This window comes from Nelumbo nucifera, chromosome 1 (assembly GCF_055504915.1).
Source record: "Nelumbo nucifera cultivar China Antique chromosome 1, China Antique-T2T, whole genome shotgun sequence".
In the NCBI taxonomy this organism is placed as follows: Eukaryota; Viridiplantae; Streptophyta; class Magnoliopsida; order Proteales; family Nelumbonaceae; genus Nelumbo; species Nelumbo nucifera.
The window spans coordinates 131,337,574-131,365,280 of NC_142649.1; the positions used below are offsets into that span (position 1 = coordinate 131,337,574).

Here is a 27,707-nt window from a genome sequence, read left to right on the forward strand (position 1 = left end):
ATCTTCAACTAGTGTTATTAACCCACTGAGATTGGGTTGGGTTTGGTTTGTTATCAAATTTCGTGTGAATATACAGTAATAAATTCATGTAAGTATTTACTTGTGAAAATAATGAAAAGATATCAAGTTCACGAGGGTTTTTGATTGGTCAAAGCTCTCTCTTTATCATATTTTTCGTGCATTATAGATTTTTTCTAATGATATGTTACAATGAATTACCTTTATCATCATCCTCTCTCTCCTTCCAGCTTCCACGCTATTCTCATTCCCCCACCTATTTGGCTCATACAAGAATTGGAAACGAAATTGATTGTAATGTGATTCTCATTCCTAATGGAGGGTGAAGAAATAATTATTCTCTCAAATGGGGGAATGCCATTCCATTAAGGGGGTGTTCTTCCAAGAATCTCATGTTCTTTTTTCAACTTTATGTGGGGACAAGAGAAAGTTTATTTTCCTGCAGAAAAGTGATACCCATCTCCTAGGTGAGTAAATAACTTTCCCACATAAGGGGAAAGTTTCTAACACTTGAGTAGGATAAAAATGTCCCTTTTAATAATGGATTTCTATGGCTAAAATGTTCATTGCCTTATTTACCTGAGAAATAAAAGAACATGGATAAATGCACTTACCTGGGTAAGTGTTTGGTAAGTGTTTTCCAGGAAAAACTTACCCATGTAATTATTGCATTTACTCGAGTAAGTAACTTACCAAAAAGTGAATGGGGCCTAAGAATAAGAATAAGATTTTGCTTTCACCCAACCAAACGATTAAAATGAAATAAACCCTTCCAATTTCAATCACACTCTAATTCCCAAAAATCAAACAGACCCTAAGTGTAATACATTGGATTTAATTTGGCTCGGGTTACCCTAGGCATTAACCCTAACCCTAATCCTAACCCAATTTGACTTTGTATTAGGTTGGAAGCAACCCAACCCTATTTGGTTTAGATCGTCTCAACGTAAGGATCCTTGCCTCCCTTCCCTTTTTCCACTATGGATATGTTGGCATGTACTAAAAAAGCTTGACTCATCCTAATTAAGCCCCTTTTATTGTGGGCATGCTCTAAAGTTAAAACATCAAAAATTCAAAATTGTAGACGGCTACTGTTACTAAAACAAAATCTCAATATTACCCGATTTCCTAGTCGTTGGTTCGACCCATCCAATAAATAGGCCTGAATTTTAGGTTTGGGCCCAGTGCCAGGGTAAAAAATCGGCATTCCAAGCCCACCACCCGAAAGGGCCAAAGATCCAGTGCCTAGTGAACCAGACCCTAATTTCAGCTGATAAATTCCAAAATACTTTACCCAGATTTTGTGTTAAAATATTTTGCAGAACTTGTTACTAGAAATTTTGGAATGTAAAAACTTTAGCCTTTACAATATTACAAACAGCACCTTAATATCCTTGTTTTTTTAGGATAAAATATGAAAACCTCTACTGAGGTTTCTCGCATTCATAAAAACCTCTGACATTTAATTTTAAAAGTTTACTACAATACCCCTTAAAAGAATTTTTCAATTTTAATTAAAAATCCTTTAATCAGATTGAAAAAATAATAATTTCACTCTATAAAAACATTAGGTCTAGTGAAGTCTGGAAGGGTAAATCTGGTATTTTACTTTATTTTAAAAGATGCTTTAATAATTTGTAAGGGTAATTTAGTGACTTTGAAGTCTCCATTACTGGAACTAAGATGGATGAGAGGTAATTGCAGGTTTTTGTGAAGCTATAAGAGAGATTTTTGTAAGGCTTAGTCTAGAAGTACAAATACAAATTTTATTGTAGAGTGTAAAACCTTGTATTTTATATCGCTAGTAAGTATGCACATACTTTGCACGTGGGAATTCTAGATCTGATTATGTAGCACTTCATATTGGGCTGCAAAGTTTTGGTATCATTGATAGCCTACCTACTTGGTGGTCTTCTTTTTGTAATGTTTTATCTTCTTAGTGTATTTTTTTTGTTCATTTATCAAAAAAAAAAAGATTTAAAGAGAGAAATTTGAATTAAGTGAAAATTGTTGTTCAAACTACATTTTAAACCTCACAATTAAATAGGGATTAAATTTGAAAAATGAGTATTTTAGTCAAAAGAAAACTCCACAATCTTATTCAATTTTTTAATAGTAGTGTAAATATGGAGTTATAGATGTGTTCAGTTTTTTTTCTATATTTTTTATTTCTATGTGTGTAAAAATAATACTGTTATGTACACTTATTCTTTTGTTTAACATAATAAATATATGATATTGTACATGTGCCCAAATGTTTTTTTTTAATTTATGTATTTTTTATTTTTATGTTTTTTATATTTTATTAATTTTTATTATTTAATTATGACATAAAGGTTGGCAAATTTGACCTGAAAGTTGAACTATTAATCTCCTCTAAAAAGGAAAATAATTTCATTTTTTGTTAGTTTTAGATTATGTATTTCATTTTCATCATCAATAAAAATAATTCTTATTTATTACACTTATTTTTTTAATTTGGTTAATAAAAATATCATAAATGTGTCTATTTTTTCTACATTTTTGTAGTTTTTTATATTTATTTCTATTTAAAAACTCTATTATCTAACTATGACTTCATGGATTGACCAACTTGACTCGGATGGTTGAATTGCTTAGTCATCATTTGGGTAAAGAATGGTTTTGTTTTTGAGTAATTTTTAAAATATATGGGTTTATATTGTTAAAAGTTTTGGACATAGATCTAATTAGTAGCATATATTGGTGAAAAATAAATTAAATATAGAATTTAATAAGAGAGAATGAGAGTTAATACCTTAAATACAAGAGGTAATGAGAGGGGATTAAATGAAGTGAAAATCATTAATTGAAATTACATTTTCAACATTCATAATTAGAGGTGGACTAAATAACAAATGTGGGCATTTTAGTCAAGAAAAGTTTCGCACCCTTATTCATACTTTTTATAATAGTATAGATATAGATTTTTAGGGTAAATTGTTGAAACCTCCCTTGAAGTTTATGACCATTGTTGAAATCTTCCCTGAAGTTTGGTAATTGCAATTACCTCCCCTAAACTTTCTAACACAGTTGCAAAGTAGACCTCCTCTATTGGAATCTTTTGGCTAGAAGCACATAAATGTCCAAAATACCTATGCAGTTACAATTGAGGTTAGTTTCTACAAGAAAACAAAACAATACAAACTTTATAAACAACAAAAAAAGAAAGAATTTAAAATTGTAGTTTTACCCAAGGATTAAAGTATTAGTATCGGGTATCATATTAGATAGCTTGGATGCGAATGCAAATATGGATACGCTTTGGAAATGCATAGATACGGATGACAAATATGGAAATGCTTGAATATGATAGGAAAACATATAAAAAATTCATAAATATATTAATAATATTAAATTTAAGGTGAAATAACAACAAATAATGTATATATATAATATATTTTAATGATGTATATGAAAGAATATATTACAATTAATGTAATATGATGCATAGATACCAAAAAATTTTATTGATAATGTATCAATCAAGGATCCAAAATGTAAAACATATGATCCTACTATATTTTAATTATTATATCAGTTATTCTCTATTTTAATATTTTTACATTAACAAAGAAGTCAACTGAATATTAAATTATTAAATATCAATCAAAATATCAATTAATATTTATAAAATATATAATCTCAACCTAAATTATATCAAATATATTAAAAATTTTAAGATACATATCATATTCAAATTCACAATTTTTAACTACTAAAATGATTATTTCATTATTAATATTTTTATTTCTATAAATTTTTAAAATAAAAAATCTTTTTTTATATAAACGTAGATTAGTAGATTTGATAGATTCAATTTAATTTTATCTTCTTGAAGATTTTATAAACAATTTTTATTTTTGCAAATAATAAACATGTTGTAATTAAATGTAAATTAAAATATTAATTAATAATTTAAAAATTATATAAAATTTTAAAATACATAGTCTTTTCAAATTTATAAATTTTAGGTACTAAAATAATTATTCTATTATTAATATTTTTATTTTTATAATTTTTCTAAAGTTAAAAATATTTTTTTGATACGGATGTATATTAGTAGACTAAGGCATGTGCAAAGCTATAAATTTTAAGTATTAAAATATTTATTCTATTATTAATATTATATTTGTATAAATTTCTTGAAATTGAAATAATCTTTTGAAACAAATGTGGATTTGATATATTATTTATTCCACATTTTATAAAATTCTAATTTTGAATATTATTTTTTTATTCTTATTTGGAGTTGTTAAACATAAATATTTAATATGTATTTGGATTGCCTTTCGACAATAATAATAAAGGTTATTTTATTTTACACATTCACATAAGTGTTGGGATAACTTCATGACTTAAGAGTGGGTGCATTAGGCATATTATTGTTATCCCCCTATCGCTAGTATCATATTGATATTTCAATCCTTTGTTTTATCTTTGAGCAATTAATATGCATGACAAATTTGCAACTGCATGGGTATTTCGGATATTTTCATGCCTCTTTTTATAGGATTCTAACAAAGGGGGTCCACTTGCAACTATATTAAAAAGTTAAGGGGAGGTGATTGTAATTACCAAACTAGATGAGAGACCTCAACAATTTACCCCATGTACATATTTGTACTCTTTTCTAGGGTAAGCTAATGGGTAGGTTCTACTTGGAACCAAATGGAACTGACCCTACCCAATCTGTTATAGGGTAGGGTTTGGTTCCAAATTCTTGGAACCAACCCCCACCAAGGCCGATTACAGGGTCTAGGGGTTTACCCTATCCAAAGTGACCAATGAACCGAAGTTGTCTTGAAATAACTCCTAAAACATTTTTAAAGATGTGAAAATTTGAACCTAAGACTCATGGTTCAAAAGCCATGGTCTCAATTGACAATTAAGTTCATTTTTAATATTTGAATGTATATAATAAATAATGTAAATGGTAATATTTACAAAATTTAAATTATAATAACAAATTTTGAATCATATATTAATATATTATGATAATATACATATTAAATTACTCAATTTAATCAATCAAAATAATATAAAATTTAAATTATATATTATCATTATTAAAAATCAAATTTTTAAAAAACATATTTCATTCTTTTTTTAAGGGGAAAATAAAAAAAGGAACAAATTCTATGAATAAAACCCTAAAAGGCTAAAACCAGCCGCGAACTACCAAGGCTAAAAGTAAAACCTGAGGTATGTTATTATGATTGTCAAAAATTTTAGGAGAGGTTTTTATACTTTACTCTCTTATTTAATAAAATCGGTCGGTTTTTAAAAAGGATAAACTTATAACTGAAGGGCAAAAGTGCAAAAGAGAGTATGCTGACGTTTCTGGGAGACTGAGCTCTTCTCTTCCCACCCTTTTCTATCCGGATAGGGAGATAAAGCAACAAAGAAAATAGTTAGAAGGTCCGACTCTGAGTCTGAGGGAGACAGAGAGTGAAAAGAAATGGGTGTTCTTCACTGCATCTCTTCTTGCGTGGTTCTTCCTTGCAAGCCCAGAAAATTTTCCATCACTACTTCTTCTCTTATCCAGGCAAATCCAGCACCTTTCAGGTCCCTCAGCTTCTCCACAAATCTCTCAAAGAATGCCTTCTGTAAAGGTACAAATAGATACAACATTCTTTTCGTCTATTCTTATCAACTCACCTCCTTTATTTCCTATTGTTTCCTCTCTGGTTTTCTCCTCCATTGTGTTACTCACTGGTTTATGGGTATCTCTTCTGCTTTGCTCGCTGACGAATTGAACTTTGAAACTGTGAGTTTACCTCTTTCAGGGAGTTTTACAGTGAAGCCTATCGAGAGGCAAACCCGTAGGTCTGTTGTTTGCGAAGCATCTCCGAAGAAAAAAGCTGATTCCGCTGCGAAGAGAGCTCGCCAAGCTGAGAAAAGGCGCATCTATAACAAAGCACGGAAATCCGAGGTTAAGACTCGGATGAAGAAGGTACCTTTTTCACATATTGATGTTCAATTGATGAGTTTCCTCTGACTATCAATTTTTGCGAAGATATTTTTGCATTTATCCATCCTTTTAGCTACTTTTCTTTGTCGAATTTCATGAAAGTATGTTGTAGTTTTTCATGTTTCTTCAGAGAATTGTCCTTCAAAGAGTGTTTAGATAGTTCCACAACAATAACCCTTGCTCGAGTATTTTGATCCTTGCTCTGGTGTCTAGTAAATACCACTTACCACAGACTTGGAGTGGCAATTATGTCCACAAAGTGTTAGTTGAAGTGCGGATGATCAAAATTTATCAAAAAAAAAAAAAAAAGTGTGGATGATCAAAATCTTGTTAAGTGCAGCAGCTACACAAATCTTGTTGTGCCATTTCACTTTACCAAGGGCTGTATCCTATGCCTAGTTGCAAGTTCTCAGATCATCATTTCTTTCCTCTGGCTCATCTAAAACCATTAACTTTTATCAGATTACTCCTTATTACTACAATACTTAGTTAGCGCATGACTTAAATATCTTAGTTTACTTTCCCTCTTTTTTTTTTTTTTGAAAAAGATGGTAACTTTATTACAGAAAAAAAGAAAAAAAGCGGGTACATAAGAAGATGTACACAGAAATTACAACTCAAGAGTTAAGTAGGAAGAGAACTATCACTGAACAAGACATCTCTGTAAACACCAGCTTTTGCTAGACCATCCGCATCAGTGTTTAGCTCCCTAGGGATCCAACCCAGCTGTGCATTTAGGTTAAGAAGGATATCTTAGTTTACTTTCCCTCATTTTGCATCCATGGGAGCTGCTCCTAGATTCTTATAAGTGTATTAATTTCAGACTTGGTCCTTCTAGTCTTACAATTCATCCAGTTAACCATCCTTTTCTCTACTGTACTTCGGTGGTGTTTGATAGCTGCTAAAGCAGGCATTAAAAGAAGAATGTGGGAAATAAATTTGGTGTCTTTTTAGCAATCTACTTTAAGTACCTGTTTCATAAGTTATCGGACACCACCTTATGCCTGATATACTGAAGATTATGGTCCATATATATAGCATATTCAACGACTATTAGGATGAGGACAATGTATAGATGATCCTTAGACTTTGGTGCAACATATGTGCCAAAGTGGCCTTGTGTTCATGTTCTAGTTATTTGGAGACTTGTCAAACCATACTGGGGGGTTATAGGGAAGTCATAGATCTGGAGGCCAAGGAGAAGGCAAGTTGACTCTCACAACCTCCTGCACCATGTTATTTTTATCTTGTTTCATCTGATTGTTGTACAGGTCTTATATTTTACTTCTTATTTGACTATTGGGCTACTATCCTAATATACTGATACATGGCAACTTGGTTATCTTCTTAGGGAAAGAAAAGATGCATCATTATTGGATTTTCTTGCAGTGCAAGCTGGTTGGATCTTAAATTTGTGTTTGTTCAGGGTTGAGAGATATGTTCTGTTTGATGTTTGTGAAAATTTGATGAGAATGAGTCGTTGGTGCAGAAGAATGCAAGGAGAAGATTTAATATGTCAGTTCATTGAATCTTCTCATCATCTTTGTTTCCATTGTAGGCATTAATGATATCTACATAAAAGGACATGCTTAAAAAATGAAATCCAGAAATATCCATCAATTTCCTATGAGGTGACATGCTTTGGTAAATCTGAGATTGTTACATACCACAAATTCTTAGCTGATAGCTGGGGCCAATATTTGGTGATGGCCTTTTATCTATAACATATTGCAAATAAAAATAGTGACTTAATATGCATAAGGAGTCTTGAGCTCCATCATGAGGGTTGCATGTCAGAATGCAAGTTATCCACCAAATGGTAAAGGAGTATATGACTACTGTTCAAGTATGATTTATGCAGTTCTTTTGGTTATATATGTTGTACAAGAGTTCTTAAAGTTTTGATTTATTACCATTATACCATTTGTCCTTAACCAGGAAGATGAATATTTTTTGTCCTTGAAGAAAGGATTTGGGTTATAGCATATACAAAGATACAACTTTATTCAGCTACCAAAGATAGAGACTTCATATCTTGTAATGCATCTAGATTTAGTCTAATTGTAGGAGACTAAGAGTATCTTACTACAGAGGAATATGTTTTCATTTTACTCATTTTTTTTGGTAATTTTTCATTTCACTCATTTTATTTTATTTTTTGATCAATAATAATGAACTTTTATTAATAAAGATTGAGATTATCAGAGTTACAGAGGAGGGAGCTAAAGAATCTTAACTCCCAACTACCCAAGGTACATTCTGACCATGAAGCAATTACAATTACAAATACAAAGCAGCCCAGAACATAGTATTTCTGTTTACCCCTTGTTTAGCTAGACCATCTGCCAATGCATTTGCAATTCTCTTTATCCATGTACAATGTATTTCCACGTCCTTGGTGAACCACTTGAACTTACTCTTTTCATTGTTGTATTTCCAGAGCTTAGAACTGTCCTCTATTTGTCAATTCACCACAATTTCAGAATCACCTTCTATAATCAACTTTTTAATATTCAGTTCTTACAATGCATTTGCAATTTTTCATTTCACTCATTTAAGCCCATAATTTTGAACAGACTAAAAAAAGTCCATAATATTGCAATTTATCATATTCCCATGAAGTCATAAATTTGTAATGGTGAAATATCTGAGCTTATGAAATTGTCTTTTCATGTCTGCAGTGGTTGTAGTCTTGTAGATGAAAGTATCATACCTTATATTTATGGTCTAAGTGCATGGACACTCATTCATGTGTACAGGGAAAAAAAAACTAGTAGATCTTCTAGTTAACAAGCAATATTTTCAGCTTAATGCACGGTGGAACTGTTAGTGATTAAGTACATGGAAACTGAACCATGTGCGTTTTCTATGTATTTACTGTAAGTTTGAAATTATGTAGTTTTTTGAGTAGGTTTGTTTCCATCTCTTCTTTTTTGTATTCAAGAATGTATTTGAGCTCATTATTGGACATGGTTGGGTAGAACCAAGTGTTTTTGTACTAGTTATCCTTCTTCTCTGATTCAGAGGGCTAACAGTAACAGCTTTAAGAAAAAAGGAAGAGGCTTAAATGCCTAAAGAAATGATAGGAAGTAAGGAAAAAGAAAATTGGATCAACCAAGTCATTAAATGCAATAAAAGATAAATATGGATGTTGAATGCTTGACATGTGCGCAATAAAAAAAATGATTGACATGTGCGCATAAAAAAATGGTTGACATGTGATTCATGACATCTATTACAGGTTTTGGAAGCACTAGATGTGCTTAGGAAGAAAGCTGATGCTCAAACTGAGGAAATTCTTCCAATTGAAAAGTTGATAGCTGAAGCTTACTCAGTCATTGATAAGGCAGTCAAGGTGGGAACACTGCACAGAAACACTGGAGCCCGCAGGAAATCTCGGCTTGCCAGAAGAAAGAAGGCTGTGGAGATCCACCATGGGTGGTATACCCCTCCTGCTGTAACTGCCTAACCAAACCTGGCGATTGGTATCTTGCCAGGTGAGAGTAGCATGGTTAAAAGAAAGCAATTGTTTCTTTTTTCCTTTTATGCTGAGGAGACACCTATTTCATTTTTGTTAGTGCACTGTATCTCTTTATTCCATTCAGAAAATGATATATTGTTTCTTTTGTCTCTTAATTATTATATATTTTTGGTATTACATATTACACATTACAGGGGGATTAAGGGGTGGGGATAGAGCAGAGTTCATGAGAAATCCACTGACCTTACCACGGAGAGCCTGCAATTACACTGATTTAATCTCGTGCCTCTGTTTTTGGAGAGACACTGAGTGACCATGGGGTGGAGTCCCTATATGTCTGCCTATGCCAAATCTTCCTTACCTAGAAGCCCCTTCATGTGTGGTCAGTTGGAATTCAGGTTGTCAATGATATATCCAATTGCCCAAAAATGAATTCGAGGTTAAGATGGATTTGGATCTCAAAAGTCAGGTCCATATATAATTTGATCAAATTTGGATCCACCTAATATGTTACCATATGATCAGATTTATGTTTGTTAGCAAGGTCAGTTTAGTAGGTATTACATTTTCACAAAAGGGTCATGGATTCAAGTCTGATGCAAGTTATTTGGAATTTATTTTATTAATTACAGAATATGTAAATTATAATTTATTTGGACGTTGAAACTCTTGTCCTAAAAGATCAGCAAGAGCAAGAAACTTCTGATGCTACCGACTGAAGGCTTTGACCAGCTCCCCTTGCGGCCTTGCCTTGGTCAAGGAATTGAAACATGCATAGAATCAATCTATGAATGTGGCAGTACTATGGTTGAAACTACAGAACTTGTATTTTATCATGTTTAATGGTTTGAAATACATAAGCGAGTCTACAGAAGTGAAGTTGATTCACTGAGCAGTTGACATCATCTGATGTTTCAGAAAGAATTCCCCGGTGAATGGCACTCCCTTGAAATTGGCAGGAATTTAAATTTAGGGAAAATTCCCGATTGGTACCCTGTACTTTGGTCCTAGTGCCACTTTGGTCTCTGAACTTTTAAGACGTGGCAATTCAACTTTCAAAATGTGTCAATCTAGTACCTACCATCAATGGACTGTCAGTTATATGTATCATGTGATGACATGTGCAAATTAAATATTTTGAAAATGACAAAATTACCCTTTAAAACACTGCTCATCATCTTCTTATACAGAAATAAGACATTGTTCATGTGTATCCATGACATGTTGACACCGTTGTCACATGCCATTAGGTGTCCGTCTACTGACAAACTCAGGAAGATGGCATAACCCAGGAAATGGCTTGACCCTGTGAAGTATTTATAGTCTGTTTCAGTATGTTGAAACTTGAAAGTTGAGTCACGGGTTAGTTCTTTTGGCGAATAGCAAAAAGAAAGAGATAACAAAGTTTTGTGCTTGTGCAAGAGTTCTTCGGTAAAGGTGAGCATAGCCATATTCCCTCCAAATATAGTCTTTTGATTTGTTATGGTGTAAATGTAATGGGTAGTGTTTTTAGAGACTTCCTGTGCTTGTGCTTGTACTTTGCTTTGCTTCATACTGCTGCTGGGTTGAGCTTTGATGGAGAATCTCAACTTTCACTATTGAAAGACTTGGTTGTACCTCCCTCAATCAAGTTGAGCTGGAATTCAAACGATTCCACTCCATGTAACTGGCATGGGATTCAATGTGATGGCCTGAAAGTCTGAAACAGAATGTGATCTCTCTGAACCTGTTGGGTCTGCAAATCTCTGGTTCATTGGAGATTGGCCAGCTGAGATCTCTCAAGATGCTTGACCTTAATGCCAACAATTTTTCGGGTTTGATCTCAACAAATCTCTGGTTCACTTAATGGCTGATTAACGGTATGTACTAAATTGGCATATTTTGAACATTCGGGTACTAAATTGTCACGATTTAAAGTTTGATGACTAAAGTGGCACCAGACCCAAAGTACAGGGTACTAATTGAGAATTTTCCCTTTAATTTATATACATCTAATCAGGTCTACAACGTTTTTTATTTGTCTGAAGCTCATTCCAATCCCTCACTCCAGAAAATAATAAAACACAAAAAAAATGTGTATGTGTGTGTGAGAGAGAGAAGGTAGTATTGATCTTTGCAAATTATGGTCCATCCTCTGGGCCTCTGTAGGCCAGGAGGTCCCCTTAGGAGTCTAAGACCTCCCATCTTCACCCCAACAACAATATGAGTAGCATATTTTTCAATATAAACCTATAAGAATCATGTTATGGAAGGAAAACTAAAAAAGCATGCCTTTTTTTTTTAAAAAAAAAAAAAAAAAACAAACAAACAAACATCCATAGAATCTGTGTCATGTTCAAAATATACTAAGAATCTTTCCATGGTCACGTTGGTTAAGAGACCCATGAAAAAAAATAAAGAAAAAGTACAAGAAAAATAAAACTACCGGAAAATATAAAGAGAGCACTATTTTTGTTTGGAAAATAAGAAATACAATAAATCAATACAGACAGAGCCATGCATATCCATATTTACTTGAGGAAAAATCTTCAACTTATATTATTCTTTCAGCTATAGTACTATGTAAAGAACCAACCTGTTTCTTTTTTATGCATCAACATTTGGCAAGCAATAGATGTTCAAAATTGATATCACTGCATATGCAGGTAGGGTGTGTGAGTGGGTGATGAGCATTTAAATCTACCACATAAGTTTCAGTTTTGTATGGTTCCCTTTATATCATACCTGATGCCTATGTATAAAACCTTGCTGGCTATGGGTAAAGGGACCATACGAATTGTGGAAACCTTGCTGCATAATAAGAAAGTATTAGCCAGTAATGTTTGAAATGAACTGTGGAAGATATAGGTAAAGGGAAGTATCTGTCTATATGATATCAACCTTTTACTGGAAAATCTTACCCAGAAAGAGCAGTAGGGTCCCATGAAGATGGAATTTCTTGTTTCACAGACTCACTCGGTACTATTTGACATCTTGGCAACTTAATATTGTACCTGCATCCTTGTGCCAGCAACCTTGGAAATTAAACATTGCATTGAATAGGCCAGGGATTTTGCCTGATAAGGGTAGTTCTTGGTTTAATTACTATATAATATAAAAATTAAATAAAATCCAACCATATAATATAGAGGGTGTTTGGTCTCGTTTACGTTTATGGGTGACCGTTTATTTGTGTTTTTTCACTTTATACGTTTTTTACTTTAAACGTTTTCTGTTTTTGTTGTTTGGTTGGGCTTCACTTTAAACGTTTTTTATTGTCCACCTCAGATTAATACCCATTAAAGTGTGACACATCCACATTTGGTTTCAAGAAACACTGGGACGTTGGGGGAAACAAGAATTTGGCGTTTTCCCAAATGCCCCATGCACAAAAATCAAAGTGTTTCAATTTTTTACTATTTATTTGATAAATGATGAAATCAAACAATTGTTTCATTTTGCCTCATATGCAATAAATACCAAACACGTAATGATACTTCCAAAAATACGTGCACGAGAGAGAGAAGAAAACAAAGATGATGTCACGATTAATTGGGTCAATCCAATGGTCGGATCACTTGACCCATTGAAAATATACACAAATAACTGGTAGGAGGTGCAATTTGGTTGGACTTGGGTTAGATTTTGTTAAAATTGGAATGGGCCTAGCCCAAAAACCCAAAACTGATGCAGTGCAAAATCTTCAAATCGGGTTGTGAACTTGCACCCCCAACTAACTAAAAAGCAGTCAACCAAGTGATCTATCATCCATGGTGTATGTTTGCCAAATAGACTAACTGACGATACTTTTAAGTTCTAATATCTTATCATCTTCCCTTTTCATATTTGTTTCTATGTATTTATTCTTTTGCAATTGATACTTCACTTTATTCATAATTATGATAATGAAACATGCTGAAGATTATTAAGGCTTTGGTTCCCATTTGTCCACAATTCTAATTCTAGATTGAGATTGTCCAGCTGCATATAAAAGTAAAGAAAAATCAGTGATAACTATTGGAAAATGATATTCCATGAGAAATTGACTCATATTCCTGATTTATCCCAAAGTTGCAATATATGTATCAAGAGGACCAATCACTATTTGAAAAATGATTTATAAAAATTAGAGAGTGTTATCATTTTTAATTTGGATTAGCTGAACAAAATGATGTTTAGTGGGCTGTGGAATTAATGATAACGTCTCATGCCAATCATAAATGTTAAGTGAGACATAGAATGATTGTGGGCTCTATGCATTTATAACTGGCATTGCCCACTGAACAGCCATTGTATTCAGTTAATTTCTATCACTTTCTAGTACTCATTTTCCTAATCAATTTACAGGCAATCAGAGGACATAAGGGGGTTGTTTGATAACGGCTGAAGTTATTAAACTGAATACTTTTTTTTTTTTTGCTTTCCCTTTTATTGGATAAAAATGATTAAACAATAAAGTATTCAAAAGTATAAAGATCTACCCAACTTCAGCTTCAGCTAATGATCCACTTAAAATTTTATTAAAAGATAAAATAACAAGATTTTCAGTTCAGCTACTTCAACTGTTATCAAATGGCGCCCAAATTGTGGTTCCCATTTCATCCAATCCACCATCCATGGGTATCAAGTAATCTTTGTTAACATCTTTATTGCTATTAATTTGCTCAAACATAACTCCACTTTATTAAAAAAAAAGTACCTCTACTTTGCTATTTACAAGTGAAAATTCCTGGCTTGGGCCTTGGCCCATTGGCCCCTAAACGAAAACTCAAAATGGGCTGGGCATTTGGGCCCTAAATAGGCAGATCCGGCCTTAAAATTTGCAGGCAGGGCTAGAAACAATCACATGTAGGTGTTAGTGATAAGGCTGTCAATAGGTCGGGTCTGCCTGATAGAACTGAACTGACTGAACCAATTATGTTGGCTCTGGTTCTATGATTTTGTCCTGATTAATAATTGGATTATGACCAATTCTTGCTGTTCTGAATCAATTAAGAACCAAACTGATTATATAGTTAATAATTGTATAAGGCTCTCCTGGTTTTTCCTTGTAATTTTTTTTTATATTTTGTCTAAAAGGATAAATATAATAGAGAGTATATAATTATAAAACACTTGTTTTATCAACATATATAGATAGTTCACTATTTTACTTTCATTATTAGTATTATATTTATATTATCAAAAGTAAAGTTTTAAGTTGTTATTGCCATAGGTAATTACAGATTGTAAGTATAATTGGGTCTAATCGGGTTAGACTGGTTCTGTTTGGCAAGTCTTTTTAGAAAGATCTTCCAGCAGCCCAAATGGCCAAAAGACATATTGAGTTTTAGGGGTCTTGTCTTTAAAGACAATGGCCATTTGATAAGCAGCTCGGTCTATCAGACTTTTAAAAATGCATTTAAAAGCAATCTATCACACAGAAAGACCAGAAATCTTCATTTGAAGATTCCCAAAATTTAGCGTTTTTAATCTTTTCGGATCTTTTCTAGGTCTATCTTATGAAACTGATAAATAATTGATCCAGGACTGATTAACCCTGTTTCGAACAGCTCTAGTTTTTTTTTTTTCTAAACCATTGACAGCTTTATTTTTATTTCTTTATTTTTGAAACCACATTGACAGCTCTACTTAGCAATTGACAATTGTCCTGGCTTCATAGAACAAAAGCAAACATATTGGTCACCCTACCCCCTTTAACAGCCTTCGCTTTCTAACTTGTCATGGTCAGTTTTCTGATGCACCCTTATCGATAAATGAGAATGGGAGGTCTAGTCTCTTTGTTTCTCAAATAGGAAGTTTGAATATTTTAGACAACCCCCTCAAGCCCAAAAGAATAAAAGAGGAAGATAAGAATAGGTCCAAAAACATATGTGAAATTTCAATGCATGAGCCGCCCCTAATTGCCTCTTTTACACATGCTCATATATATTGATGTGACTCACCACACAAAGACTTTAACCAAGGCCCAAAGCTAGCTGCTATCATGCAACTTGGTCCCAACCTCTCTCCATCATATATTGCATCTTCATCCCTCATAATTCCCATGCTCTGGTTGTAGAAAGCAACATGGAAAGCTTCATTTGAACAAGCTTTTGCTCTTCAACTTTGGATTCTAGAAAACATATTGAGCCAGATAAATGTTTTCATTAGCTTTTAGTAAGAGTTGCTTTTAGAAAATATTAATTATACTCTCAAGTTAAAACGCTTTTAAGCCCTTTGGCTTCAAAAGCATAAACCCAGAAGCTTATCCCAAACCGTACACGGTTTCAGTTTATGTATGCTTTTCCCAAACTGTCCAAGTGGGGCGCACTTAAGAAAGCCAGACTCAGAAACTCAGCCCTCCCCAATGGGCACCGAATCAATTCTTGCTCCAAGAGTCCAAGTTTTGCATTTGGAAAACGCCATGTAAAGACCCATTTGAGGAGACTTTGGCTCCAGTTAAATTGCAGGAACAATCAGTTTTTCATTTTCATGGTGGGCCAAACATTTAATACTTTTCACAATAACAAGGAGGTGTAAACTTATCATCCACCCATACAGATTGGTTGTACCTACAATTTAAAAAGACCCAAATTTTTTTTTTTTTTTGTTTTCATTTGAGATGGTTTAACCTAAGCTGTAGCCCGTAGAAACCCCATCTCCTGGAGAAATTACTGTAAGGGAGTGTTCGTTTTCAGATTTTGAGAGGGAGAAAGTTGGTAAATGGAAACTAAAATCTCATTGACCAAGAATTTCATGTTCTTTTTTCAGATTTATGTGGGGACCTGGGAAAGTTTATTTTCCTAAGTATCACTTATCCGGGTAAGTGATACCCATCTCCTAGGTGGGTAAATAACTTTCCCACCTAAGGAGAAAGTTGTCGATACTTGAATGAGACAAAAATACCCTTTTTAATAATACATTTTTATGACTAAAATGGTCATTGTCTTATTTATATGAGAAATAAAAGAACATAAATAAATATACTTATCCAAGTAAGTATTTCCCTGAAAAAACTTATCCAAATACTGCATTTACCCAGATAAATAGTTTTCCGAAAAACAAATAAGGTCTAAAATGCTTATCAATGAATGCATCTGGAAATGAGGAAGGAACGGACTGTCAACTGCTTTTCATACCTCAAAATTCATGAAAGCAGAAGAGCAACTCAAACAGGTACTAATGTCCTTGCAACTAAAGCTGCCCCTCGATGTATATATGCCATCCCTGATTGTAAGGAACTTTTTGCCATGTGGACCACTTTGAATACTGAAATTGTCAAATTGATGAAAATAGCTCTAATTTTTTCTTTTGGTACTAACTATTAAGTATTACACATTACATAAGGTCCATTAATCTTTACCATGAAAAACATGCTCTCTGTATCATGGTTTCTAAAAATGAACCGGTGATCGAACCGGTCAGGGGTCCGGTTACCAGTTCGAACGGTCCGACTGTTCTATCTGAATGACCGGCTCATTCTGACAAAAAAAAAATAAAAAAATAAAAAATTGAAAAACAGTTAAAACCGTTCGAACGGTTCAAACAGTTTAACCAGCTGGTTCAACGATTTTCTGACCAAAATCAACGGTTTTGGAAGAAAACGGACCGGTTCCCGGTTTTTCCGGTCTGACCGTCCGATCTAATCCGATTTTGAAAACCATGCTCTATATTCAGAGTGATGTTGAGTGACCGTTTCAGTTACTATGACATTGGCGAAAAAATCTAGGTTAAACACATGTGCATTGTCCTTTGCATCCACCCTTGCCCCACCACATTTGTTGCTTCTCATGAATTGAAATCCTTTTTCTCCCTCTCGCTATTTCATGTACAAATTTGTGCAACCACTCAGCTGCGACATTCCAAATTCATGTTAAGACTTGTTCAGACGAGGCAAGTCATACTCATGAACCTACTGGCACAAACTTGTAGCACATGGGAAATCAAAGCAGCAACTCAAATGAGTCATCCATCCCTTCTTCATGCAGTCCCATTCTCATTCAGTTTGGGAAATTTCAATACAAAATTATTTCGTTCACATTAGTATTTGACAGACATGTTACTGTCGAAATAATTTTGTTCACATTGGTGATTAATGCAGGTAGGTCCATGTGTAGGCAATATGTAGGCAAATTAAGCCTTTTCTATTTATAATTCACCAATATGTATATATATGTATGTATGTATGGATATGACATGTACAATGCATCCACATAAATCTTACATACATACAAATTCTACAATAGAATTAATCATACATGAGGGATAAAGGCATAAGAAACATATGCTTTAATAGCTTGTATGTGTTAGAGATTAGAGAATAAAAATCTACACCGTGTCCGATACGTAAAACCCTATTGGGCTTGTATGGACAAACACAATCCACCCATAACTTACTTATAATGGGGCAGCGAAGTCCTGATACTAGATCACTTAGTTTGAAACTTTGAATCCATTATGATTTCTACACTTATGAATTTGTACTCTCCTTAATCTAGTTTATGTAAAATGCTTATGTATGAATCCAAATATACATAAATCCACTATTATAAAATTATATGCATGATCCTCGGTGCATCACCTCAAATTGAATAATATGTTATACATATGAATAGTAAAACCCAAAAATTAAGTGAAGTTAATATGCAAGTAATTTTTTCTTACAAATTTTTTACTAGTATTAACAGAATTTTGTACTTAGATGCATATCGGTCATATTGGTCTGCATTAATTAGTGGGTGTATATCAGCCCATATCGGCTATGTTGTATTTGTACTTTGAGCCTTGCTACCACGATTCATATATTTATAGGCCCAAATTAAGGTTTGTTCTGATCCGATCCTATTTTTGTTGGACTTGAATAATCCTTTATCAGATTCTTGGGTTATATTGGATAATTGGATTTGATTGAAAAATGGACCGGTAATTGGATCTGATTGAAAATTTGATTGGATTCAGATCATTCCTTATCCAATCTGATACAATTTATACATACATATTAATATCCAACATCCTTAATGAATTCAAATTCAAATCACCATTTATGAGATCATATCGAATCTCGGATATATAATATCAGATCGGGTTTAGATATATCCTAATTCGAATCCAATCCGATCTGTTTACATCCTTAACCTAATCATAACCATGTGATGAGGTTGGGGGATAGAGAGCTTATCATCCACTTCAGGGGAGATGGGGAATAAAAACCTAATTACTCCCCATAAAGTGTAAATATTAATAAATGAAACAATGAAATGATGATAGTCTCTTCCTTTTTGTTGCAGGATGTCATTTTTCCAGGAGCTTTCGTTGGAAGAAGATGTTAGAAATTAGACAAATTGCCCTCAAAGCTCCAGGTTAGAGAAAAACTGAGGGCCCATTTGGGGGGGGGGGAGATGAAGAGTCAGCTAAACTAAATTGGTTCGGCTGCTTTGAAGCACTACTAGACCTAAGCTGTCCGTGTGGGGCTCACTTTGGAAAGCCAGAAACTGCAGCTCTTCAGCCCTCACAAAGGGGGACCTTAAGTGTAATCTTCACAAGTCTACACTACGTTTTGAGGCTCGTCTCTTGTTAATTGGCAAGCTTGTCCATGTCAATTGAACTGTATCATGTATTGCATTTGTACCCGACAAAATAATAGTTTTCATTGTATGTGGTGGAGAGAGATATTGCCACATAAATGGATGGTAGGGTGGCAATTCAAGGATACCTTCCCTTGAATGCCATTTCGTTTCAAGTGGACCATGTCTCAAAATTAGTGTAGCCAAGATTCCAAACCTACATTACTTCCGCGGCAAATGGCTCTCTTCCTCCAACCAACTTCCACGGTTCCACCCAACAATTCAACTATCAAAATAAACTTTGATACTTTGGCAAAAAATATATACAGAAATTTGGGGATTGAATGCCATATTTAGAGATATTTTTTGGTGGATTCATCAAAAAATAATAATTTTGGGCTGTGAAGCATGAGAACGCGGGTTTGAATGTGAAATCCCAGACAATTGGGACCAACATTGGGTCATGGCCTTCAGTTTGGATTTCCCTACTAAAAACATTATGCTTCCCTTCCTATTAACTCAATGATACGGTGGCTGTTGTCCTATCTTCATGTGATCTCTTATTACGTGTAACAATTTTCACCCAAGAATTCACTTTCATCGCCTTCCACTTTCTCTCCCTTCTGTCGTTCTCTCTCCCTCTTCCCTCTTGTTCTTCCTTTTTCTTTCTCTTTAACTACTATTCATCGTCTTCTTTAACTACCTTTGTGTCTTCCCTTCTAGTTGTTACTTTTTTCTTCGTTATTTTCAAGTTCCCACAGTTATCCTCCAATGCTCTGCGGTCCTACTTCTTCTATTAGTTGAGCAGAACTGGCAATAGCTTTCCCCGATTGAAATCACACTCCACTCAACTTTGAACGACGAATATTGCCATCCCATGTTGTAGCATCTAATATCAGGCAGAGCATAAATCAAGTAAATCCCAACCCAACTTGCAACCTTTTTTTTTATTTTTTTGCTTCTTTTTCGCTTATCTTCTCTCGTTTCTTTACATCTATTTTGCCATTATCCTCTGCATTTCTCTGGTATGGCATGCGGGTTGTGAAGATAAAAGACTAATTAAAAAAGGTCGATTTCATCATCTACACGACAAGTTCTAGATAGTCTCCTCTCTCTGGTTTTGTTCATATTCTTCCCAAACCTCAAAACTTTCAATTTTAACGTTTTCAGACGTGTCACCAATCTCAGTCTGAATCTCCTACTTCGAGAGAATACCATTGCTGTGAATTCTCTATTTTCGTGGAAAAGACGATAAACAGTAGCTAAAGAGAAAGAAAAAGGAAGAACGAGAGGGAAGAGGGAGAGAAAGAGAACGACAGAGGGGATGAGAGAAGGGGGACTCTAAAGGGAAATGAGTTCTGGTTGCCGCTGTTATATTTTCGTATCAAGGTGGAAGGTGATGAAAGTAGATTCTCAGGTTGAAATTGTTGCACGTGATAAGAGGCCATACGATGATGGAACACCTATCACCGTGTCACTGAGTTAGTAGGAAATCCGGGATGCATAGCCTTTTACCCATCATAAAAAACAATAAAATATATTGGCAAATTTCCAGTTTTTTTCTGGACCATTTGATCTGCCACCTAGAGGTTAAGGTGGCCTATTAAAGAGTCAACTATCTAAGTAAGGCAGACTTTTTCTAGTTAATAATTGATGATGCGCAATCCGGCCGGTTCTAGCTGTCAACGACCTTGCCTCTGAACTGAGTAGCAGGGAACCTGAAACGGAGGAGATGAGGAAGCTCCAGGGAGAACCCGGTGTAAAGGCTCCGAAGCTTAAGTTAGAATCCTTCAAAGGCAAGATAAAACCAGATAGCACAAAGTTTGCATACCTCATCTTTGGGGGTGGAGATCCTTTTATAACCACCTCGCGCACTCACTCCTAGACTCCTGTCAGGTCGGGAATGAGTATTTCCGTGCTTCTGCCAGTTCGGGCGTCATCGCCTCTGTTGGGGTAGAACCGTCACTGCTCTTTTTGTCGGAGCCGTCTCTGTAACTGGAGGCAGTGGTGACAAGTGACGGTGGCATGTGGCCGTTTGAAATGCGGCCGTCAAGCGTCAGATCCCAAGTTAGTCAGGTGCGCCGCCCCTGGATACGGACTCCTTCAGTATCAGGTACGGTATAGTTCGTCCAGTTCAATGCTCCGGAAGCGAAGTACCTGGAGCGGTGCGTGAGGCGAAGTCTTGAGTTCGGATAAGGGGGGCCCCGAACTGTCATAAGACGGGCCAGTTCGGGTCTCTGCTTTGTGTGACTCGGGGCCAAAGGGAGAGTTCGGGCTCCTCGTAGAGAGTTCGGGCTCCTCGTAGGGAGTTCGGGCACCTTGCAGGGAGTTCAGGCTCCTCGTAGGGAGTTCGAGCTCTAAGTAAGGAGTTCGGGCACCTTGCAGGGAGTTCTGGCTCCTCGTAGGGAGTTCGGGCACCTTGTAGGGAGTTCGGGCTCCTCGTAGGGAGTTCGAGCTCTAAGTAAGGAGTTCGGGCACCTAGTTCGGGCTCTAAGTAAGGAGTTCGAGCACCTAGTTCGGGCTCCTTGTAGGGAGTTCGAACCGCTGGTCTCTTCCCTTTGGCGTTTGTACCCTCGGTGTGCTGTCTTAAGTGCTGAGCTTACTTGTTTTTTGCCACATGGTGTGATTTGCGAGGTCGGGCCAAATCTTCCTTCATCAATTGCCCCCCACTCCTCGTGCTAAGGGTCTTGCCCTGGCGTGGGGAGCTCGCAAGGTGTCAGGTAGATTTGTCCTGCATTTTGAATCTTGGTTCTACTGGCGCGAGGTGCATTGTTAAGGTTTCTTGGGCTTCTTCGAGCATCCATTTAGGCGGGAAGCGCGCCGGCCTGTCTAAACGCTGATAGATGTGGCGGCGGCGCGCGCGTTATTTCGAAATTTCAAAAAAAAAGGCGTGCCACTTGGAGACATGCGCTGCCGTTTTTTTGAGGAGACATGCGCTGGCGTTCCGTCAGTTTCGAAAAGATGTGCGCCGGTGCTGTCAGTTTCAGAAAGACGTGCGCCAATCACGTCTCGGTCTCGGGGGACGTGCGGTCAGTGCGGTCGTAGGCCGTCGAATTGGCTTTGATCTAAGCCATTGCCTTTCGGTCACTATGAGCACAAATAGCGGGGGGGGGACCCCAATTGTTGTCACTTCTGTATTTCTCTCGAGCTCACGTCTGAGTTTCAGCTCGCATCCAATTCGCGTCCAGGTTTTTTTTCAGTTCACGCTCAAGGTCTTCCGTTCGTTCGAGCTCCTGTAATCTACAGCTTTTGTCCGGGTGAGTACTTTCCTGGATCTCATCACTCCCGATGTCTAGCTCGCATGGCTCAGATAGTCCTTTCAGCAGGTCTGATGCAGGTTCTACGAACCAAGTTGCATCCCCCGATAGCCCTAGCGAGCCGGAGGTAGAGCTCGAGGAAGAGTTCGAGCTCGTAGGTCGTGGCGCTTCGGGTAGTTTGGTGTCCACCTCTCGTCGGGGTTGGATGTTACACAAGTTCGGCCCTTCGACCATGACGCCCGAGGGGCTCCAATCCCTCATTACTTACTATAACTTGCCCGGGGAGTATGCTTATTTCATACCTTCGGGTAGCTTTCCTTGGGAACACGGTCCTGATGAGATCGTGATATTCCGGGAGCAGCTCGCCATGGGGCTGCGATTGCCTTTCCATCCCCTCTTTGTCGAAGTCTTGAACCACTTCGGCGTGACGGTCGGCCAGCTTCACCCGAATTCCATTCGAAACTTGGTGGGGACAATCTCCTTATTCTGCGACGAGAGCTTTCCGTTAGACTTGGAGATTTTTTCTTCAATCTTGATGCTTAAGAAGCAAGCGGATCCCCTCCCCGGGCGTAGGCGGGCTTACTACCTGTCTCCTCGCCCGGGCTTTAAGCTTTTACACGAGCTTCCCAACAAGGTCCCAGCATGGAAGCGGGACTATTTCAGGGTGCGAAGTGTGCTGGGGTAGCCTTTTCAGACCGGGTGGGGAGTGGCCGCTCCTGACTCTGGGGTCACGTTTGACAAGGAGACGGCGAAGGGCCTCTGGCAATGAGCGCGGCTTGGGCTGAAGTGTCAACAGTATCTGACGGAGGCCAAGCTCATTGCGGCCGGCCTGAGCTCGGGTAGGTTCTTCACTTAGAGACTTTTATCTTGCTGTCTTTCTTGCTTTTTACTGATGGCGAACTTCTTTTCGCAGGTGTGATGGATTTGCGAGGGACCCAGGGTGGGCACTTGTTTCAAGGTATGAAGAGGAGAAAGCGAGTTGCCAAGCGAACTCGCGCCGAGACGCCTCAGGATGCGAAGCCCGAGGTGCCAGGCTACCAGCCAGAAGATCCGCCCAGGGAGCCCAAGATGGTCCCTCCGATGCAGGAGCCGGCAGGGGGCCCTTATGTTGAGACTACATACACAGGGGCTCCTACATACTCCGGTGCTCCTACTTACTCCGGGTCTGCTCATACGCGAGCTGGGCCCTCGGGCTCGGGGGCCCCGGGGGATTTCAGGAGTGTGTTGACGCCGACCCATGCTCTTCAAAAGAGTAAAGAGGCTATCTTCCCCGAGGAGATCGCGGCGTGGACCGATCTCCCTCTGCATCAAGTGGCCTGCCGTGCCGTTACCATGCCATGGTGGTAAGTGTTCTCCTTTTTTAGAGCTCTTTGGCTTTTGTTTTGTTGGTTCTTTTGATCATTCGGTCTCTTTTGGTAGGTGAATTCTTCTATTCACGCCTTGGCGGCTCAGGTGGAGAGGAGCTCGAGGCAGGCGCGAGCTGCCGAAGAGGCTCGTCGTGCTGCCGAGGAGGCTGCTCGTGCTGCTGAAGAGTCTGCTCGTTTTTTCCGGATCAGGCAAGCGAGGTCTCAGAGAGATGTCGAGGCCATAGGAGTGGTGGTGAAGCACATGGCGGACTTGAGACTGGACTTGCAGCATCAGGTCGAGTATCTTCAAAAGGACACCAGGGAGAGGACACAGATCTTTTCTCAAGGTATCGAAGATGCCAAGAAGAAGGCCGTCGATGAGTGTATCGCTTCACCGGGTTTTGATGATCTGATGGTGGATTCATATAGGAGGGGTTTTAAACTAAGCCGGTGGATGATCCAGAACACGTACCCCGAGCTCGATGTTAGCGCCATATCCACTTCGCGCATAACTCAGGAGATGGCTAATGCTGCTGATGCCGAGCCAGACTCCGAGGGCGAGGCGGGGCCTTCAGGTTTTGTCGAAGTGCCTTCTGATGATGAAGAAATAGCTCCGGGCTTGTAAATTTTTTTTTTTTTGTACTACCCTACTTTTGAAATGAAATGACTTTTGTTTAAGTGCTGGTTATTCTTTCTCCCGAACTGAGCATATTTGCCGAACTAAACGTATTTGCCGAACTAACTATACGTCCGGTCTGTTTTCTGCCCGGGTTACCGCACTCGCGCGGCCTGTTTTCTTTGCTTGCTTGTGTCGAGGTTCCTTCGTTAGCTCAGCATCCTAGCCCGTAGGCTTTGGTGGTGATTTTATCCACTTTGCTTGGCAGTCTATAGGTAGTATCGCCTTAGGTTGACAATGTTCCATGCTCGGGGTACTTGTTTTCCCTCTAGGGTTTCGAGCTCGTATGCCCCCCGAGTGCTTTCTTTACTCTGTAGGGTCCTTCCCAATTTGGTCCGAGTTTTCCTACGCCAGGTTCGGGTACCATGACCTTACGGAGAACCAGGTCGTCGACGCGGAATTTCCTCTTCTTTACTCTGGCGTTATAGTACCGAGCTATCTTTTGCTGGTAGGCTGCAGTTCGGATGTGCGCGAGGTCTCTCACCTCGTCCAGTAGGTCGAGGTTGGTGCGTAACTCATCTTCGTTTGTCTGCTCGTCGTATGCTTCTAGTCGCAGCGTAGGTACTTCGATTTCAGCCGAGATTACCGCCTCGGTGCCGTAGGTGAGGTTAAAGGGGGTCTCTCCTGTGGCGGTTTTTTTCCGTGGTTTGGTGAGCCCATAGAACACTTGGTAGCTCGTCCGCCCACAAACCCTTAGCTCGGTCTAGTCGTGCTTTCAGTCCGTGGAGGATGACTCTGTTCATTACTTCTGGCCATTTGCCTGCGAGTGTGCGACCGACGTGAAGTTCTGACTAATTCCCATACTTTGGCACCATTCTTGGAACTTGATATCCTCGAACTGTTTGCCGTTGTCGGAGATCAGTACCCGAGGTAGCCCGAAGCGACATACTATGTTCTTCCAAAAGAAGTTTTGTATGTTTCGGGCTGTAACTGTTGCCAGTGGTTCAGCTTCTATCCACTTTGTGAAGTAATCTACTGCCACCACTAGGAATTTTCTCCCGCCTGTCGCTGGTGGGAATGGCCCCAGAAGGTCGATGCCCCATTGGGCGAAGGGCCATGGACTGGTGAGGTACTTGAGGTCGGCAGCAGGCTGATGGTGGATATTGGCATGCTTCTGACACTTGTCGCATTTTCTGATGAGCTCGACGGCCTCTGTCTTCATTGTTGGCCAGTAGTATCCTTGTCGAAGTGCCTTTTGAATGAGGGCTCTACCCCCCAGGTGTCCGCCGCACAAGCCTTCATGGATGTCGTGGAGTACCAGCTCGGCTTCGGCTGGGGCAAGCATCGCAGATAGGGGAGCGTGTAGGATCGTCGGTACAACCGTTCGTCTATCATGACGTATTTGGCTGCCTGGCACTGTACCCTCTTGGCTGCATTGCGGTCCGCAGGGAGGGTTCCATCTAGCAGGAAGCTCGCGAGTGGGTCGATCCAGCTCGGCTCTGCTTCAGAGACGGGAGCGACCTCTTCTGCCCCACCGAGAATGCTAGGCCGAGGTAAGTCCTCTATGTACACGGTTTTCATGGCGTTGTGGCTCATGCTGGCTAGTCGGGACAGGGTGTCGGCCTCAGTGTTCTCTGACCTCGGGATTTGCTAAATGAAGTGTGACTAGAAGTTGAGCAGAGCCTCCTTTACTTTTGCCAAGTATGCAATCATAGTGAGCTCGCGTGCTTCGTACTCTCCTGTAACTTGGTTGACCACGAGCTGGGAATCACTACAAATAACTACGTGCTTTGCTCCGACCTTGTGCGCTAGGTTCAACCCGGCTATCAGTGCCTCATACTCCGCCTCGTTGTTGGATGCCGCGAACTCAAAGCGTAGTGCGTATTCCAACTTTATTCTACTCGAGCCGCGTAGCACTATTCCAGCTCCGCTGCCCTGCTGGTTCGAGGAGCCATCTACATGAAGGATCTAGGGCTCCTCATCCCAGTTCGCGTTTGGTCTAACCAGGAGAGATGCTACACTGGCTGCTACTTCACGGGGTTCAGACTCTATTGGTTTGGGAGCTCCGAGCTCACCCGAGCTGGGGATCTCGGGTTCGACCGGCTCAGGGGCTTCGAGGCTAAACGTGCATTCGGCGATAAAATCTGTTAAACCTTGGGCCTTAATAGCAGTTCTTGGCTTGTACTGGAGGTCGTACTCGCTGAGTTCGATGGCCCATTTCGTCAGTCGACCGGAAACCTCGGGTTTGAGTAAAACTTGTCTCTGAGGTTTGTCGGTCAGGACGACGACGGTGTGAGCTTGGAAGTACGGGCAGAGTTTACGAGCTGCTATCACCAGTGCGTATGCTAGCTTTTCTATCTGCGGGTACCTTATCTCTGCTCCCTGCAAAATTTTACTAACATAATATATGGGTTGCTGGACCCAGTCTGTTTCTTTTATTAGTACCGAACTGACCACCTCGTCGCTTGCCGAGAGGTACAGTTCTAAGACCTCGCCCTCCTCGGGCCGGGCTAAGGTTGGCACACTAGCGAGGTAACCTTTTAGCTCGTCAAACGCGAGCTGGCAGTCTTGGGTCCACTCGAACCCTTTGCCTTTGATTGCTTTGAAGAAAGGTAGACAGCGGTCTACTGATTTGGACATGAAGCGGCTTAGAGCGGCTATGCGGCCGTTTAGCCTCTGAACTTCTTTTACTTTCCGATGTGGTCTCATATCTAGAATGGCTTTTATCTTGTCCGGGTTGGCCTCAATACTACGCCGATTGACAATGTAGCCTAGGAATTTGCCCGAGGTGATGCCAAAGACACATTTGTTAGGGTTCAATTTCATGCTAAACTGACGTAGGATTTGGAAGACAGAATCTAAGTCTTGTATTAATTCTTGTGAAAACTGTGTCTTGACGACCATGTCGTCTACATAACACTCTATCTTCGTGCCAATCAGGGGCCGAAACAGCCTATTTACAAGTCTTTGGAAGGTCGCCCCGACATTTTTTAATCCGAAGGGCATGACCTTGTAACAGTACAGGCCGAACTCGGTTATGAAGCTGGTTTTTTCCTCATCGGACTAGTCCATCCGGATTTGGTTATAGCCTGAGTAGGCATCTAGGAAGCTTAGCAACTCATGTCCCGAGGTCGCGTCCACTAGGCGGTCAATTCTGGGGAGGGGGAAGCAATCTTTCGGGCAAGCTCGGTTCAGGTCGGTGTAGTTGACGCACATGCGCCACTTGCCATTCGCTTTTTTTACCAACACAGGGTTGGCCACCCAGCTCGGGTAATGCACTTCCCTTATGAAGTCTGCTGCGAGGAGCTTCTCGACCTCCTCGTCGACCACCCTCCAGCGTTCTGGGGCTAGGTTGCGTTTCTTCTATCTAACGGGTCTGACTACAGGGTCAGTGTTAAGTTTGTGAGTTATAAGGCCAGGGTCAATACCGGGCATATCGGCCACGGACCACGCAAAAATATCTAAATTTTGAA

The 27,707-nt window shown here is 38.7% G+C and overlaps 2 protein-coding genes across 2 annotated transcripts; both read left to right on the plus strand.

Moving 5' to 3' along the window:
- The first annotated feature begins 5,357 nt into the window (after positions 1-5,357).
- Positions 5,358-9,668, plus strand: PRPS20 (chloroplast 30S ribosomal protein S20). The gene is made up of 3 exons (XM_010274061.3): positions 5,358-5,651; positions 5,826-5,992; positions 9,252-9,668. The coding sequence occupies exons 1-3, from the start codon at positions 5,498-5,500 to the stop codon at positions 9,477-9,479; spliced, it is 549 nt and encodes a 182-aa protein (XP_010272363.1). The 5' UTR covers positions 5,358-5,497; the 3' UTR covers positions 9,480-9,668.
- Positions 9,669-19,681: 10,013 nt separating this feature from the next.
- LOC148803835 (uncharacterized) lies at positions 19,682-24,305 on the plus strand. The gene is made up of 3 exons (XM_088896734.1): positions 19,682-23,111; positions 23,186-23,615; positions 23,692-24,305. The coding sequence occupies exons 2-3, from the start codon at positions 23,610-23,612 to the stop codon at positions 24,241-24,243; spliced, it is 558 nt and encodes a 185-aa protein (XP_088752860.1). The 5' UTR covers positions 19,682-23,111; positions 23,186-23,609; the 3' UTR covers positions 24,244-24,305.
- The last annotated feature ends 3,402 nt before the right edge of the window (positions 24,306-27,707 follow it).